The 16,828-nt window shown below is 40.5% G+C and overlaps 3 protein-coding genes across 11 annotated transcripts in view; 1 reads left to right on the top strand and 2 right to left on the bottom strand.

Annotated features, from left to right (window-relative positions):
- The window catches only part of LMLN (leishmanolysin like peptidase), a 75,195-nt gene extending 67,528 nt beyond the window's left edge, over positions 1 to 7,667 (bottom strand). Inside the window, exon 1 of one of the 2 annotated variants that reach the window (XM_023623595.2) lies at positions 7,540 to 7,667. In XM_023623595.2, coding sequence (XP_023479363.1) covers positions 7,540 to 7,569 — 30 coding nt within the window. In that variant the 5' untranslated portion in view covers positions 7,570 to 7,667. Of the gene's footprint in view, positions 1 to 7,200; positions 7,458 to 7,539 lie in introns of those variants that run through there. The other variant, XM_003363371.5, reaches the window with a different exon arrangement.
- A 4,498-nt stretch (positions 7,668 to 12,165) lies between these two features.
- On the bottom strand, positions 12,166 to 15,733 carry RPL35A (ribosomal protein L35a). 2 transcript variants are annotated; one of them, NM_001163880.1, is given in 5 exon segments: positions 12,166 to 12,247; positions 13,111 to 13,255; positions 14,538 to 14,690; positions 14,907 to 14,951; positions 15,693 to 15,715. In NM_001163880.1, coding segments are annotated over 4 exon segments (333 nt in total). In that variant the 5' UTR covers positions 14,918 to 14,951; positions 15,693 to 15,715; the 3' UTR covers positions 12,166 to 12,223.
- A 165-nt stretch (positions 15,734 to 15,898) lies between these two features.
- Positions 15,899 to 16,828, top strand: part of IQCG (IQ motif containing G) — a 42,896-nt gene continuing 41,966 nt past the window's right edge. For 2 of the 7 annotated variants that reach the window (XM_070243638.1, XM_070243637.1), the window contains exon 1: positions 15,982 to 16,128. In XM_070243638.1, the coding sequence (XP_070099739.1) occupies positions 16,016 to 16,128 (113 nt within the window). In that variant the 5' untranslated portion in view covers positions 15,982 to 16,015. Of the gene's footprint in view, positions 16,129 to 16,828 lie in introns of all 7 variants that reach the window. The other 5 variants (XM_070243639.1, XM_014732841.3, XM_014732839.3 and 2 more) reach the window with 4 other exon arrangements.

Here is a 16,828-nt window from a genome sequence, read left to right as displayed (position 1 = left end):
GCCCACTGCTGAGCCTACTGCTCAGAAGATTGCTTTCAAAATATTACTGCTCACTGACAATGCACCTGGGCACCCAAGAGCTCTGAGGGAGATGTACAATGAGATTAATGTTGTTTTCATGCTTGCTCACACAACATCCATTCTGCAGCCCATGGATCAAGGGGTAATTCCAACTTTCAAGGCTTATTTAAGAAATACATTTCATAAGGCTATAGCTGCCATAGATGGTGACTTCTCTGATGGATCTTGGCAAAGTAAATTGAAAACCTTCTGGAAAGGATTTAACATTCTAGATGCCATTAAGAATATCGGTGATTCATGGGAAGAGGTCAAAATATCAGCATTAATAGGAATCTGGAAGAAGTTGATTCCAAGCCTCATGGATGACTTTGAGGGGTTCAAGACTTTGGTGGAGGAAGTAAATGTACATGTGGTGGAAACAGCAAGAGAAATAGAATTAGAAGTGAAGCCTAAAATGCTGCAATCTCATGATAAAACTTTAAGAGATGAGGAATTGCTTCTTATGGATGAGCAAAGAAAGCAGTTTCTTGAGATGGAATCTACTCTTGGTGAAGAAACTATGAAGATTGTTGAAATGACAACAAAGGATTTACAATATTACATAAACTTAATTGATAAAGCAGAGGCAGAGTTTGAGAGAATTGACTCCAATTTTGAAAGAAGTTCTGCTATGGGTAAAATGCTATCAAATAGCATCACATGCTACAGAGAAATCATGCATGGAAGGAAGAGTCAATTGATGTAACAAACTTCACTGTTGTCTTATTTTAAGAAACTACCCCATCCACCACAACCTTCAGCCACCACCACCCTGATAAGTCAGCAGCCATCAACATCAAGGCAAGACCCTCCACCAGCAAAAAAATTACTATGGCCTGAAGGCTCAGATAATTTTTAGCAATAAGGTATTTTTCAATTAAGATATGTACATTGTTTTTGCTGGACACAATGCTATTGCACACTTAATAGAATGCAGTATAGTATAAACATAACTTTCATATACACTGGGAAACCAAAAAACTTGTGTCACTTGCTTTACTGAAATATTTGCTTTATTGCAGTGGTCTGGAACCAAACCTGTGCTCTCTCTGAGATATGACTGTACCAATATCAAGAATAAAACAGGATACGTCACTACAGTCTGTAAAGTCTGTAAATCACAATATCTACAGTAAGAAACATATACTTGGTCTTTATCCCATTTCTGGCACAGAGCTCCTAAGACCCTTGCAATTTCCTACGTGATAAGAGTGATAAAAGAGTCTTTTGCTATGTTACTGAGGTGGCTTTTGGAAAGCACATAAGGATGGGAACTGGTTGCCAGTGGAGCCAACCATGTGATTAGAGGGTTGGAGCTTTCAGTGCCGGTACCTTCTCCTCACCCCCACCCAGGAGGAGAGAGAGGCTGGAGATTGAATTCAATCACCAATGACCAATGATTTAATCAACCATGTCCACGTAATGAAGCCTCCATAAAACCCAAAAGGATGAGGTCTAGAGAGCTTCTGAGTTGGTGAACACATGGAGATTCAGGAAAAGTGGTCTGCTCAGAGAGCATGGAAGCTCCTTACCCTTTCTTCATACTTTATCCTATTAATACATCACTTCCATCTTATTGTTCTTGAGTTATATCCTTTTATAATAAGCTAGTAATTTAGTAAGTAAATTCTTTCTCTGAGTTTTGTGAGCTGCTCTGGTAAAGTAATGGAACCCATAAAGGGTGTTGTTGGAAACTCCAATAGCCATTCAGTCAGAAGCTCAGGTGACAACCTGGACTTGGGATTGGCATCTGAAATGGGAGGGGCAGCCTTGTAGGACAGAACACTTAATCTATGGAATCCAATGCCATCTCTGTGCAGACAGTGTCAGAACTGAGTTGAACTATAGGACACCCAGCTGGTATCAGAGTTGCTTGGTGGTGTGTGGGAAAACCCTCATACATTGGAATTGATTATCAGAATCAATTACAGACATTTAAAAGATCAAAAGAGAATATCAAGAAAAACGTTATGTCCATAAATTTGACAGCTTCAACAAAATGAAATTCTTTGAAAGAATAACTTACCAAAACACAACCAAGAAAAAATGATGTGAGTAGCCCAATATCTATTTTAAAAATGAGTTCTATTATCTGTTAAAAATAGATAGTTCTAGTATCTATTAAAAAAATAGTTTACAACTCTCCAATAAAGAAATTTCCAGGCTCAGATGGCTTCACTCATGAATTCTACTAACCAGGAAGAAACAACACTGATTGTATGCAAACTCTTCCTGGAAAAAAATAGGAAGGAATATTTCTTAACTCATTCTATGAGGCCAACATTACCCTAATGCCAAACCCAACAAACTTACTGAATTAAAAAAAAAACACAGAGACCCATATCCCTTATGAATATATATGCAAAATCATCAACAAAATATTAGCAAATAAAATCCAGCAAAATGGAAAAAGGGTAATACATCATGACCAAGTGGAGCTTTTATCTCAGGAATGCAAGGCTAGTTCATCATTCAAAAAAGATCAAACAATATAATTCACAATATCAACACAGTAAAGAAGAAAAGCTAGATGATTATATCAATTGATGCAGAAAAGACATTTAATAAAATTGAGCATCCAATCATAATAAAAACTATCAGTAAGCTAGGAATAGAAGGTAATTTTCTTAACCTCATAAAGCACATCTAGAAAAAGTCTACAAGCAATATTCTTACTAGTGGAACACTGCTTTCTCCTAAGATCAGGAGCAATGCAAGGATGTCTACTCTCAGCATTCTTTTTCTTTTTTTTTAAGGAAGATTAGCTCTGAGCTAACATCTGCCACCAATCCTCCTCTTTTTGCTGAGGATGGTTGGCCCTGAGCTAACATCCGTGACCATCTTCCTCTACTTTATATGTGGGATGCCTGCCACAGCATGGCTTGACAAGTCATGTCCACACCCAGGATCCGAAGTGGCGAACCCCAGGCTCCCGAAGCAGAACATGTGCACTTAACCGCTGCGCTACCAGGCTGGCCCCTCAGCACTCTTATTCCACATCATATTAGAGGTTTTAGTCAGTATGATAAGGCAATATTAACATTAAATATTTTTAATAGGCAAAAGATATATATTGTAATCCCTAAAGCAAACATACATGTACATCTCCCCCGACCCACAGATAGGTTAAATGTGAAAGGATGAAAAGAGATATATCAAGTAAGCTCTAATCATAAGCAAGCTAAAATGGCTATATTAATGTCCGACAAAACAGACTTCAAGAGTAACATTTTATGATAAAGTGTTAATACATCAGAAAGATATAAGTATAAATGTGAATGCACCTAACAACAGATTCAAAACCCATGAAGCAAAAACTGACAGAACTAAAGGAAGAAAGACAAATTTACAATCTTAAGAGATTTTTAAGATTCTGACGACTAGACAAAAACGTGTAAGAATATAGAAAATCTAAAGTACACTATCAATCACCTCACCTTATTGACACGTATAGAAACCTACACTCAATAACTATAGAATATATATATTTTTACAAGTACACATGAAAAGTTAAACAGAATAGAGCATATGTTGAGGTATAAATAAAACAATCTCAAATTTCAAAGGACTGAAATCTTACAGAAAATACTCTGTAAATTAGAAATCAATAACAATAACATCTAGAAAAGGATCAAATATTTAGAAATTACATTTTAAATATTTTTAATAATTCATGGACCAAAGAAAAAATTACCAGGGAAAATAAATACACTTTGAACTAAATGATAATTAAAATACAATGTATCAAAATCTGTGCTGTTGAGCTAAAGTCGTACTTAGAAATTTATATCTTTGAATGTTTATATAAGAAAGGAAAAAAGGCTCAAAAACAATGATCTATGCTTCCACCTGACAATACGAGCAAAGTAAATCCACAATAAGTAGAAAGAGGAAATAACAAAGAATAGAAAACAATGAAATAAAAAACAATCATTTAAGAGAATTACCAACAGTAATTTTTTAAATAACCAACCAAGCAAACAGTTGGTTATTTAAAGTGATTAATAAAATTAATAACCCCCTAGCAAGAACAGACTAGCATAAAACAGAATAAACACAAATTATTACATTAGAAATGAAAGAATAGATATAACTACAGATTCTACAGACTTCAAAAGGATAAATTATGAACTTTATGCCAAGAGATTGAACAGTTCAGATGAAATAAAGTCCTTGAAAAACAAAAGTTACCAAGACTGACACAAGATCAAACAGAAAATATGAATAGACTCGTATCAGAGAAATTGCATTTATCTCCCTACATAGTCGTTGCTAGGGGCCAGAAATGAAAACAGGGATTGACTACAAATGGACACAAAGGATCCGGGGTAATGGAAATGTTCTAAAACTGGATTGTGGTGAAGGTTGCACAACTCTGTAAATTTATTAAAAATCATTGAATTGGACACTTCAGTGGGTGAATTTCATGGTATACAAATTATAGTTCAATAAAGGTATTAAAAAAATCTCTACAAAGAAAAATCCAGGCCCAGATGGTTTCCATTATGAATTATACCAAACATTTAAGGGAGAAATGATTTCAATTTTATACAAATTTTTAGAAATACAAGAGGATGGAACACTTCTCAACTCATTATATGAGGCCAGTCAGTATAATTCTGATAACAAAAGCTAACAAAAACTTCACTAAAAAAGGAAATTATAACCAATATCACTCATAAACATAGATGCAAAAATCCTTCACAATTTATTAGCAAACTGAATTCAGAGGTATATAATAAGGATAATACATCACGACCAAGTAGGCTTTATCCCCAAAATGCAAGGTTGACTTACTCTGGGAAAATTCAATGTAATCTACCATATAACAGTGTATACTATATAGTTCCTTTTATATAAACTACGTTCTAGAACAGGCAAAACTAATCTAATGTAAAAAAAAAAAAAAATCAGAACAACAGTTGCCTGGGGTGGATGGAAGGGACTGACTGGCAAAGTATAGAAGAGAATTTTCTAGAGACATGGAAATGTTCTGTATTGTGATAGGGTTGTGGGTTTTATATGATGTACATGACTGCATTTGTTGCATTTCAATACACGTAAATTTTACCAAAAAAACTTTTAAAAGTAACAATAACAAGTAGGAGGATGGGGAATGGGTGGAAATATATTTGAAACAAGAATGACAGAATATTATTGTTAAGTGTTGAAGCCGGGTGATGGGTCCATGGGAATTCATTATACTATTGTGGTTTTGGATTTGTTTTAATTTACATAATAAAAAGTAAAAACAAATCAAAGCTTAGAGCTTTTAGCTTAAAACAAGTTAAAAGAGTCAAAATGTTTTGTACTGCCCCATCACCACCAAAAAAAAAAGTTACTGTAATTTCCCGAAGCATTTAACAGAGGTGCAGTCACTAATATGAGTACAATGAATATTTTTTGCCTTTACTTTGTATGCAGGTTAAAGCAAAGAAAATGGTTAGGAGGACTTGCTATTACATCCTCCACGAGGAACTAGGAAAATTTATTAGGGATGAGAACTCTCAAGAACTTAATAGCTTGCTTTTAATATCTGAAGCATTATTACTACGGAGTTCGTTCAGCCAAGAGGCATAAATAGGAATAGTGGGTGGAAGTTTCAGGAAGACTTTTCAGCTCTATAAAAAGAAGAACTTTAACAATGGCGATCTCAAAAAGTAAAGGGGCTGCCTCTAGAGATAATTTCCCCATCCGTGGAGATATTCAAATATAATTTGGAGATTTGTACACTGGCAATCAACACTAGAAGAAAACAGCTATTAAAGTTCTTCTAGCACAGAGATTTTGCAGTTCTTTGCACTACTTTCTTATTTTAACCTAAAATCAAATGTATAAGGCTTTGTGGGGATGTGTTTTAAAAAGAATTCATCATGGGGGGGGGGGGATTGGAAATATGTTGTTTAAGGGTACTACCAACTTGCAACCAGTAGATAAGTATGTCCTGGAGACTAATGCACAGTATAGTGATTACAGGCAACAATATTGTATTATAAATTTAGAAGTTGCTAAGAGATTATAAAAACAAAATAATTCAGCCAAAATGCAATGTCATGATAAAAGCTGTAATACAGCTACAAACCCCAAACAGTATTTTGGCACATATGGTTATGAACAGTATGCATAGAATTTTTTGGAAATTACCACAAAAAATGAGATTTCTGGGCTGAAATGAAAATTTCTAAGTTAATCTTTCTTGATAAAGTAATAAGACAAATTATAAAACCAATCATAACATGCAGCCCTGCCCCAGGTACTGGTCTCCTTTCCTCAAAGAATAGTGATTATTGTGGGCCCTCCTCTGAGCTAAGTACGACGGAGGAATCCAAGTATAACACACAAATCTTATCCCAGGGAACATTACAATTTAACTACAAAGGCAAGACATGCCTGAAAAATAAGCCATCACCACATATCAGTACTTGGTTGAATGCCAGAAGAGAGTACAGATAGAACTACTAAGAAATGCAAAGAGCATTTTGCTGGGGTGGTTTCAGCAGGCTGTCTTAAGGTTAGGGAACTTAAAGTGAGACAAAGAATTTAGACAGGGAGAAAAACTAAATTTAGTGTGGGAAGGGAGCAGGCACTTCCAGGGCAGGAGAACAGGGTAAAGCAAGCACCGTGATAAACTAACTTGAAAATAAACCTGTATTTTATCTCCAGAGAACCCCCAATATCCCTCCAACGCCCTTGTCTGGCTCTTCCGTCAGTTCCTTCCCAAACCTTTAGATCAGTGGTTGCCAAAGTGTGGTCCTTGGACAAGCAGCATCACCAACTGTCTGGGAATTTGGGGAATTATCCCAGACCTAGAGTTAGAAAGTGGGGAAGTGGGGCAGCAGTCTGTGTTTTAACAAGTCCTTCAGGTGATTCTGATGCACACTCAAGTTTGAAAACCACTACTCTAGAACTACGGGCACAACCCCCCGCACAAGAAAGTGATGTTCTGAGTGCCTAACTCAGACACTTTGCTGAGTGCAGAAAGGGAGTTGAAAGCGGCTCTCAAACCTCTAAGAGTTCAGTCTCTGGACCAATTTCGCTTTCTCTTCCAGTACACCTTGTTCCAATCACTACCCTCTAGGCCACCGCCTCCCGTATTACTTTACCCTCTTAGGGCCCGCTCCCGTCCCTCCGTCGCCCTACCTCAGTGTCAGAGGGGACGTGGTGCTGGCAGGGAGGGGAACTGCCCAAGGAGACAGGAATAGATGTGGCGCTTGCCCAGAGCCCGCCCAACAGGAGTAAGACGCCTCGGACCCACAAAGAACCTCTCCAGCGCCCGCAGTCAGGGCCCGGGCCTGAACCCGAGAAGCCCGTTCCTTCACCCCACTCGGCCGCCATCTTTGGGCCGAGCGTCGTTACCATGGAGTACGCGACGCCTCCGCGCTCGGCGCCAGCCCCGCCCCTCGCCGCTCGGGGCGGGTGGAGGGACCAGCCGGCGGAAAGATGCTTTTCGATTGGCTAGCGTCACCATAAGAAGCTCACCGCGGAAGATGAGAGCTGCATCACGTCCATCGTGTCTCATTGCGCGAAGCCGGCCAATAAATGCGGTTTAGTGGCCCACGTGAGTTCGGCTGTGGGAAGATTAGTGGATGTTGACGGCAATGGGTTAGTGGTATGTGGGTCGTGTCTTTACTGAGGCAGTTTTTCAGTCTAATTGTTTTTCATGGAAAAGATATGCACCCACTAGATGCCAGGTGGCTTAGACAAGACATATAAACTGCTGAACCTTTTATGGTGTAGCTTTCTGTATAAAATGCGAATGGAATATAATTTCCATTTTTACTCTAGCCTGACTCACCAATTTTAGGCCCATTTTTTTCTTAACTAAAGTCATTTCCCATAAAATCAATGATGTGTCCTTTACTATCCAACCCCATCCCTTAACTTCTGTAAAAGCCGACTTGCAACTGCATTAACCTAGAAAGAGATTGGGTGGACCCTTGCAATTAAGGAAACTACCTCCAAAACTGAGCTGTGAAGAACTATAAAAAATTGAAAACTGGGACAAATCTCCTTGTGGCACATGAAACAAAGAATTAAAACTAGGAACTGAAAGCACAGAGCTGGAATAGTCATTCAGCATGAATTCAATATTGTAAATTGCTATACTAGAAACTATAGGGGCAGGAAAGTATAGAAAATCCCCAAGAATTTACATTCATTGGTGAAGATCATGTACTCAAATAATAAAAGGGTGGGCATTTTACAAGTGAGTAGACTCATTAGATAACGTGTCTATCATCCCACAATTAGTGGAAGTTGGGATTCCAAACCAAATTTATCACTTTCAGAACATGTGCTCTTTCCACTACACGACCACAAAGAAATTGTGAATTTAAAACAAAGAAAAGCACCAGTTACCTTCAAGTTCCTAGGTCTAACAATACTGTCATCGCGGAGAGAGGCTGTTTGAATGGTCTGCTAGCCATTCAAGCACATTTGTGAAACATGAGACTCCTTCAATTGTAACTTTGGCTTGAGGACTACCTTTGCACTGACCAAACCTCATTAAGGGAGCAGAAGAGCATAAGGAACCCTCTCCTCTACAAGTGCTGCATGACATCAGTGGAAAAGAGGATGAATTTGCCAGTAAGGGTTGTTTGCCACTGCACTTAAGTTATCCTAAGGATGCTGTCTTGTCTTCCCTGCTTTGTCCAAATGCCTACCACTTCTTCATCCACTCCCATTGTTCTCCTACCATCATCTATCCCACCCAGAATACCACACATTCACCGAACTCCTACAAAAGTGACAGGCCTTGGGGATTCTTTCCTCTCCTCTATATGCCTAATCCAGACTTGAATACCCATTTGCCTTTCTGGACATGTTCACAGCTGAGCATCCTCCAGCTTCCTCAAACTCATCACTTTTCCTGCCACAAAACCATCTCCTGGTTCCCCAACGTTCTAAATGCACTATTACCCAGCAACCAAAGCTAGGAACATGTTACCCTTGAAGACTCCTCTCCACAATTAATTGGCTTTAAAATTCTGTTAATGTTTATGGAGTCTGCTCTATTTCAGTGCTCAAAAATCTTGAGTTTAAAACTGCAAAGCCCGGGGCCGCCCCGTGGCTGAGTGGTTAAGTTCGCATGCTCCGCTTTGGTGGCCCAGGGTTTCACGGGTTCAGATGCTGGGTGCCGACATGGCACCACTCATCAAGCCATGCTGAGGCAGCATCCCACATGCTACAACTAGAAGGACCCACAACTAAAAAAAAAAATATACCACTATGTACCAGGGGGCTTTGGGGAGAAAAAGGAAAAAAATAAAATCTAAAAAAAAAAAAGAAAAAAAAAACTGCAAAGCCTACCTGGCTTTCTCTTAAGTTTATGCCAAGTTGCTACTGAGATCTTTCTAAAATGAATTTGCTCATCCCTGTTAATCAACTTCTTCAATGACACTTTATTACATACAAGAATAATGTCTAAAATCCTTAGTACAGTACACAAGACCTTGCAATAATCTGACATTTCTTAGTTTTCTGGACTTACTTTCCAATTGTTCCCCACAAGATTTCAGTCACAGTAAATAACCCAGTTGAATGGTTCCTCAAATGACTTCTTCTTTAAGAGTAGTGATACATCTGCCTAACTGGCACAGAAAAGCAGGTACTTTTGTTTACTTTGGCTCGTTTTTTTTTTTTTAAGATTTTACTTTTCCTTTTTCTCCCCAAAGCCCCCCGGTACATAGTTGTGTATTTTTAGTTGTGAGTCCTTCTAGCTGTGGCATATGGGTCGCAGCCCCAGCATGGCCCAATGAGCAGTGCCATGTCCTTGCCCAGGATCGAACCAGCCAAGCCCTGGGCCGCCAAAGCGGAGCATGCGAACTTAACCACTCGGCCTCGGGCCCAGCCCCACTTTGGCTGTTTTTTGAAGGGGGATAAATCTCACTGTACTAGGTCTGAGATTGGCACTTTCTGCCATTGACCCTAGATTTTACAAGTTCATTATCTTTCAGGTTCTAATAACCAAATTTCACCTTGTGGTGACCTGAACACAGAGCTAGAGAAGACAGCCTAATTGACCAATGGCCCCAAGCTGCTTCTCCTCACCCTCCACCTCGTTTGCCTTGAAGCCATACTTCCCAAGGGTTGCTGCCAGCAAAATGAAATTGGCAGTAGAAACACAAGCCCATTTCTGTGAAACATGGGACTCTTCCAACAGCAACTTTGGCTTGAGAACCACTGGACTTAGCAAACCTTAGAACTGCCACGTGCTATTAGTACGCAATCCTTTCCTACATCCTCTTCTTCTAGTCTTTCTCCCTCCCTCCCAATACATTTTTAGCATGCTGATTGTTTAGCACCTGCTTTAGAGAACCCAAATAAAAAACTGTAAAAGAGGTTTAGTTTGGCAAACTCCTTTTCCTGTTGACATTTTCCATAGAATGTCAAGATTTATTGGTTAATAAAAAAGACTAGCTGGGGCCAGCCCTGTGGCCGAGGTTAAGTTTGCAAGCTCTGCCTTGGTGGCCCAGGGTTTCGCTGGTTCGGATCCTGGCTGTGGACACGGCACCGCTCATCAAGCCACACTGGGGCGGCATCCCACATGCCACAATTGGAAGGACCCACAACTAAAAATACACAACTATGTACCGGGGGGCTTTGGGGAGGAAAAGGAAAAATAAAATCTTAAAAAAAAAAAACAAAACAAAAAAAACTAGCTGCTACTGCATCAAACATCTACAACCACATACTGCAAACTGATACCTTGGTTCAAACTCTTATTTCAACATTCTGAGACTTAAAATATTCTGCAGCCTGGATTAGTTTCCTTTATATTATGCTAAAATATCTCAATCCTGCACTTCACTACATTAAAACAGGGAGCCAAGGAAAGCCATACCGTCCTAGCAATCTTGACCCCCACAGACATACTTTTTCTTAAGCATGTGGCATTATTTTGACATTTTCAACTTACACATTATTCCCAGTCAAGTGTTATATACCGGAATGCTTGTCCAGTCTCAAATCCCAAGGGTATCTTATCCCTGCTTTTCTGAATGAGCTGCCAAATACCACCAACATAATCTCCATTTAAATTTCTCCCAACTACAATTTTTAACAGGTTTTTTTTTTAATATTTGCACCTCAGCCAGCAACCGTTGCCAATCTTCCCCTTCCTTTTTTTCCATCTTCTTCTCCCCAACCCCCCGCCCCCAGTAGAGTTGTGTACTGTAGTTGAGTGTCTCTGGCTGTGGCAGGTGGCATGCCGCCCCAGCATGGCCCAATGAGCAGCACCATGTCTGAGCCTAGGATCCAAACCGACGAAACCCCAGGCCACCAAAGCCAAGCGCACGAACCCAACCCCTCAGCCATGGGCAGGCCCCCCCAACTCTGATTTTTAAGTCACAAGTTTCCCAACCCGTCTATATTGAATAAATGTATACTGTTAGGAGGTCCTTTAAGAAATTGTCAAGATAATTTTGTTTCTTTCACTGACTCCCAATCTAATGAGGGCAGTTACCAGTACATTTAATAAACCTCAGTAACAAAGTTGAAATATACTGTTATGAGGAGTTACAGATCCATTTTGATGTGGAAATCTGGAAGTTCTATGGTATGTATCTACACTGGCTAAAATTTCTGGCTTCGGTCCTTCCTGGAATATGCTGTTTCTTCATTTGTCCAAAAGCCAAGTGCTCCATCACTACAGACCTTACAAGCTACTCCTTTCAAGTGTCCCCAGCCAGAGCTTACTTGTACCACTCCCACACCCTGTAAGGCCTTATATTAAAATACTTATATTCTGGGGCCAGCCCCATGGCCCAGTGGTTAAGTTCACACGCTCCTCTTTGGTGGCCTGGGGTTTCGCTGGTTCGGATCCCCGGCTCGGACATGGCACCGCTTATTGAGCCATGCTGAGGCAGCGTCCCACACAGCACACCCAGAGGCACTCACAACTAGAATATACAACTATATATTGGGGGGCTTTGGGGAGAAGGAAAAAAAAGAAAACTTATATTCTATCCTAAAACCCTCTTATTGCCTAAATGCCTGTAATAACCATTACAGGTAGCTCTCTGGGTTCCTTATACTCTGAAAATGCCTGATGACGACACATTTGAGCACAAAGCAGCTGAATTTATGGCACAGATTTTTAAGCCATTTAAGAAAAATACAAGAAAACAAATCCATACATTTATTTATTTACTTTTCAATAAGTTTAAATCCTTGAAGGGTACAGCATCTGGGGGAGGAAAAAAGAACACAATGTCATCATGTTACATACAAATTTACAAATGTTATTAAGTACTACAATATGGATAAATCTCCTCCCACTGTCCCATTACTCATTTCTGAAAGGCATTCAATGGCAACTTTTACCCTGGTTGGGGGGGATTGAGTTTTTATAGCCTTCAGTTTCTGGGTGAACATGCTTTGATTAAGAACCAGTACTGGGAGCACTGAAAGTCCATTTAATTTTGTTTCTTCTAATAACAGAGTAAAAACTTGCTCTGATGAGAAATCTCAACTGCTCAGCAGGGTTCAAAAAGTACCCTGGGACCTCAAGAATATGGCCATGTCTACTCTAAATGAATCCTAACTAAAGAAAACAGGAGCTATTTTAGAAAATCACAGGATCTGGAGTCAAAGACTTAGGCCAAAGTCCTGGGACCTAGAAATAAGAGCATCAGGTTTCTTCCATAAAATAAAGCTAATAACACCTCTTCTAACAAGACTGTCATGATGAAGAGATGGGAAAATATTAAGAATTATACCAGGAAAAGGTGTGTTGAATTTTTACTTTCTAGAAATTACTTCAGTGCTCAATGAACATCTTTGCCAGAAAACTGTTCATTTAAATACGATTTCCCCCCCAGGTAGCTTTAACAAAATCTGAAATCCAGCCACAAGCCATTTGAATACTTTGCCTTCACTTTCCTTCTAATGCCAAGAATCTGATGTTCCATAATACATTGACATAGTAGCCAATAATTGTGCAACATTACTGGTGACATTTTATAATCACAATAGTTCTTAGAGTCAAAGCCCAAGCCTTGAGCCGAGTTTGACTCAACTGGGTGCCATATTGCTAATAACTGTACTTACCACACGGATTCTGTGTCCAATGGCCTTCGCAGGAAGGTTACTTCGGAATTTGGCACGAACCATGCCACTGTTTCCATGAGCACGAGTTACCTTTCCCCAGATTACTCTGGTTTTGTTAGGTTTGCCACCAGGAGTCACTGTGTTGCTGATTTTAAAGAGATTTAAAAAAAGCATGAGAACCCAGGCAACCAATATAGTGTGACACAATTTCAAGGTGACCGACCTCTAGACCAGTGGCTCTCAACTCAACTGTAGTTCACTACTTTGGGGGTTTGGGAGGGGACAGGACGGGGGCATCATTTAACAAATATTTGAGTACCTATACAAATGAAATTTTTTGTAATTGTGTAAACTACAGCCATTTACAAAGCATAAATCCCTTTCAGAGGATATTCAAGTAACAAGTAAAATATATATAATGTCAGATGGTAATAGCTACAATATTGGGGGGGAAAGGGAGACAAGAAATGTGAGGATATTTGTGTGTAGGGAAAGGAAGGAATTTGCTTGCAATTTTACTTTTTTTTTGAGAAAGATTAGCCCCGAGCTAACATCTGTGCCCATCTTCCTCCACTTTATATGTGAGATGGCTACCAGTGTGGTTTGACAAGTGGTACATAGGTCCGCACCTGGGATCCAAAGCGGCGAACCCCGGGCCACACAAGTGGACTGTGTGAACTTAACCCTTGTTTGGAATTTTAAATAGTCAGGGAAGGCCTCACTGAGAAGGTAACACTGGAACAAAGACTGGAAGATAAGCGAACAGCCTGTGTTAAATATCTGAGGAAGCTGTGGCCCTGGCTTGTGGAAAGGCAGAAGATACCAAAGGGGGAATGCTAGCTGGGTTAAGAGTAGAAACAGGGAGCCCTGAATGTACAGAGGCTTAGGAGCTCCTTAATGACTTCGGCTTTTACTAAACATGATGGGGACCAGTTGGGAGTTTGAGCAATGTACAGATTATATGACTTATAATTTGAAAGATCACTCTGCTTGCAGGAGGAAAGGGGGGGCAAAGATGAAAGCATGTCCCTAGAGATCTTAACTGGTTTGGGATGGGTTTAAGAACCCAGGATTAAGAAACAATCAATGCTCGAGAGACATAACATCTTGAAGCATGTATATAAAATATAATTTCGAGGAATCAGCAAAACGAGTTAGGGTACACAAAAAGTGCTCTGAAAAACCTTAAGATCATAATACAAGGCATTGGCTCCGTCCTTGAAACAAGTAACAGCTGTAATTTTTTTAAATGCAGAAGACACCTAAATCCAACACCACCCAGGGGTGTAACATCCTTCTATGACCTACCAAGACCCCAAGTAGAAGCTACAACAGTACCAATTAGTTTACCAACATCTTTTGTTTATTCTTCTTTGAATAGGAAAATGAGACAAAATTCAAAAAGCATGAGAAGACTATAAACTTACTTCTTTGCTTTGTACACATAAGCACATCGCTTGCCTAGATAGAACTCAGTTTCATCTCGAGCATAAACACCTTCAATTTTAAGAAGGGCCGTGTGCTCCCTCTGGTTCCGGAGACCCCGCTTATAGCCAGCAAAAATGGCCTTGGACCACAGCCTACGACACAAAACACACGTCAGCCATAAGCTCTTAAAAGATCTCGTTTAACTTCAACAAACCACCAGTGCGAACTGACTTGTAATGACACCTACCCAAAAGTCACCTACAGCAAACACCTTATTTTTTCCCCAACAGTTTTAAGCTTACATTTAGCTTCATGCCCCATAAACAAAAAAACTCCAAGTACAAAGCAATGGTATTTAAAACGCGTACCTTCCAGACATACTGGTCGTTTTAGAAGTCCTGTCTCCGGCAGGCCTTAAAACAAACAGAATCAGTTTAAAATCTTGCAAGGCCCGTTTCCCACCTAGTCCCCTCTCGTTTCTTAAACCTGTCACAGGCAAATTCCTTTTTGATCAGCATTTCACGTTAAGAGTGTGGGGAGACGTAATGATGCCACAACACCTACATGAAGCGCGGTCTGGCAAGACACCCCAACCTCAGAGAATGCCTGACACCTAGGCAAACTCCAAAATGATGACGAAAATAAGTGTCAAGACTCCAAAAGAAATTAACTCTTAGAAACTCCAAAAGGAAGCCCTAAGAAAACTCATGCCACGATCAACAGAAAGAAATGAAGACCAAGGAGTCAGAGAATCATGCAGAAACAAGACTTTTAAGCAGTGAATGGGGGGGAAAAAAGCTGAGGAAAGGGGAGAGTGTAGTGAGCCAGATTCGGAGTAAGAGCAAAGAGAAAAAGAACCCAGACTTTAGGAGGCACTGCCTCAAAAAAGGGACTGCAGACGGACAAAGTGCACCTATTCCACTCCGCTAGGGTCCAGGAAGCAACTCCGACCACGGGAGCACCCGTTCTCCGGGCGTCAGGGGACCAGCACCATCAGTCCCACATCTCCTCCATCCTGTCCTCTCTCTTGCTGGAATCCACAGAAATCATTGACTGGCAGGGCCTCCGAGCCGCACCAGGGCCTCGCGGACGCATACGATTGAGCCCATCCCAGTTATTTGCCCCCAAACTTCAGCAGCAGGAGCTTCCCTCACCTCCACAGCCTCCAAGATGGCGGAAAGAGAAAGTCGAGGCCCGGTCGTGTGGCCTTGTGGGATAAACATTGCTCCGCCCCCAGTTTAGGCGTCTTCCGCGACCGCCCAAAAAAAAAAAATAGACCTCAGAAATCGTCATCTGACTGAAACAAGCCACATTTAAAAACACTCTTAAAATTCTTTCCCTAAGTCGTTTTATCTTTGTAAGCTGCAACATATATTACTTTGGAACAGAGGAAGGCAACGTGGTAGCCAGCTAAAGGGTAGGAAAAGGTCCTCCAGGCTGACCGTTGCCATAGAAACACCTTAGCGTGGTCCCTGGGATGTCGGGCGCTGTAGCTGCAGAAAGGAAGCCCGAGGGCTTGCTGTCCCTCGGTGTCGAGTACCCCAGATTTGATTCGCCAACAAGGGGGTATCTTTCCCGCTTACCACACAGGTAAGAGGCGAACAGAGATTCTCGGAAGAGAAAGGCCGGGAGCACGAAAGCAGAAGGAGCTCTTCCTTCTTTTCTTTCTTTCTTTCTTTTTTTTTTTTTTGTACTCCTTTCCTTCTTCTACTTTGTCTTTTTCAAGAAATGACTTAAGTTCTTACCTCCATCCTTCTTTTTGACCCCGACGGTGAAGAGGACTGCCCTGAAAAGACTTTACTGCCTTTTAAGAAGAACTCATTCTGCTGCCCCCACCAACTTGGGGGCGCCAAGCCCCGTGCCCACACATAGTAGGTCTTCAGTAAATACTTGTAGACTAGAATAAGATAGATTAGTGGACATCAGAGATTTACATTTCCTAATTATTGCACATTTATTTGGGTTCCCCTATGGGTTCATTCATTTTTTTCAACAAACAGTTTATTGAATGACTGCCACGTACCAAGCTTTGTTCTTAGCTCGAAGGATACTGCAGTAAACAAAACAACAGGAATCTCTCGCCTCATAGAGCTTACATCTTAGTACGGGGAGCAAGATAATAAGCAAGTAAATGGCACATTAGAAGGCGATGTGAGAAAAACTTTCTCAATGGAGAAAAATTCAGCAGGGAGGCTTCTGTAAAGGAGGCTTTTACTCTGAGACCGGGAGCCGTTTGAGGCTTCTGTACAGAGGAGTGACTCAGTCTGACTTCTGTTTTAACAGGGTCACT

Source organism: Equus caballus, chromosome 19, assembly GCF_041296265.1.
Source record: "Equus caballus isolate H_3958 breed thoroughbred chromosome 19, TB-T2T, whole genome shotgun sequence".
Classification (NCBI taxonomy): Eukaryota; Metazoa; Chordata; class Mammalia; order Perissodactyla; family Equidae; genus Equus; species Equus caballus.
Note: the sequence above shows the minus strand (reverse complement) of the source record. Positions and strands in the feature narration are given on the sequence as shown.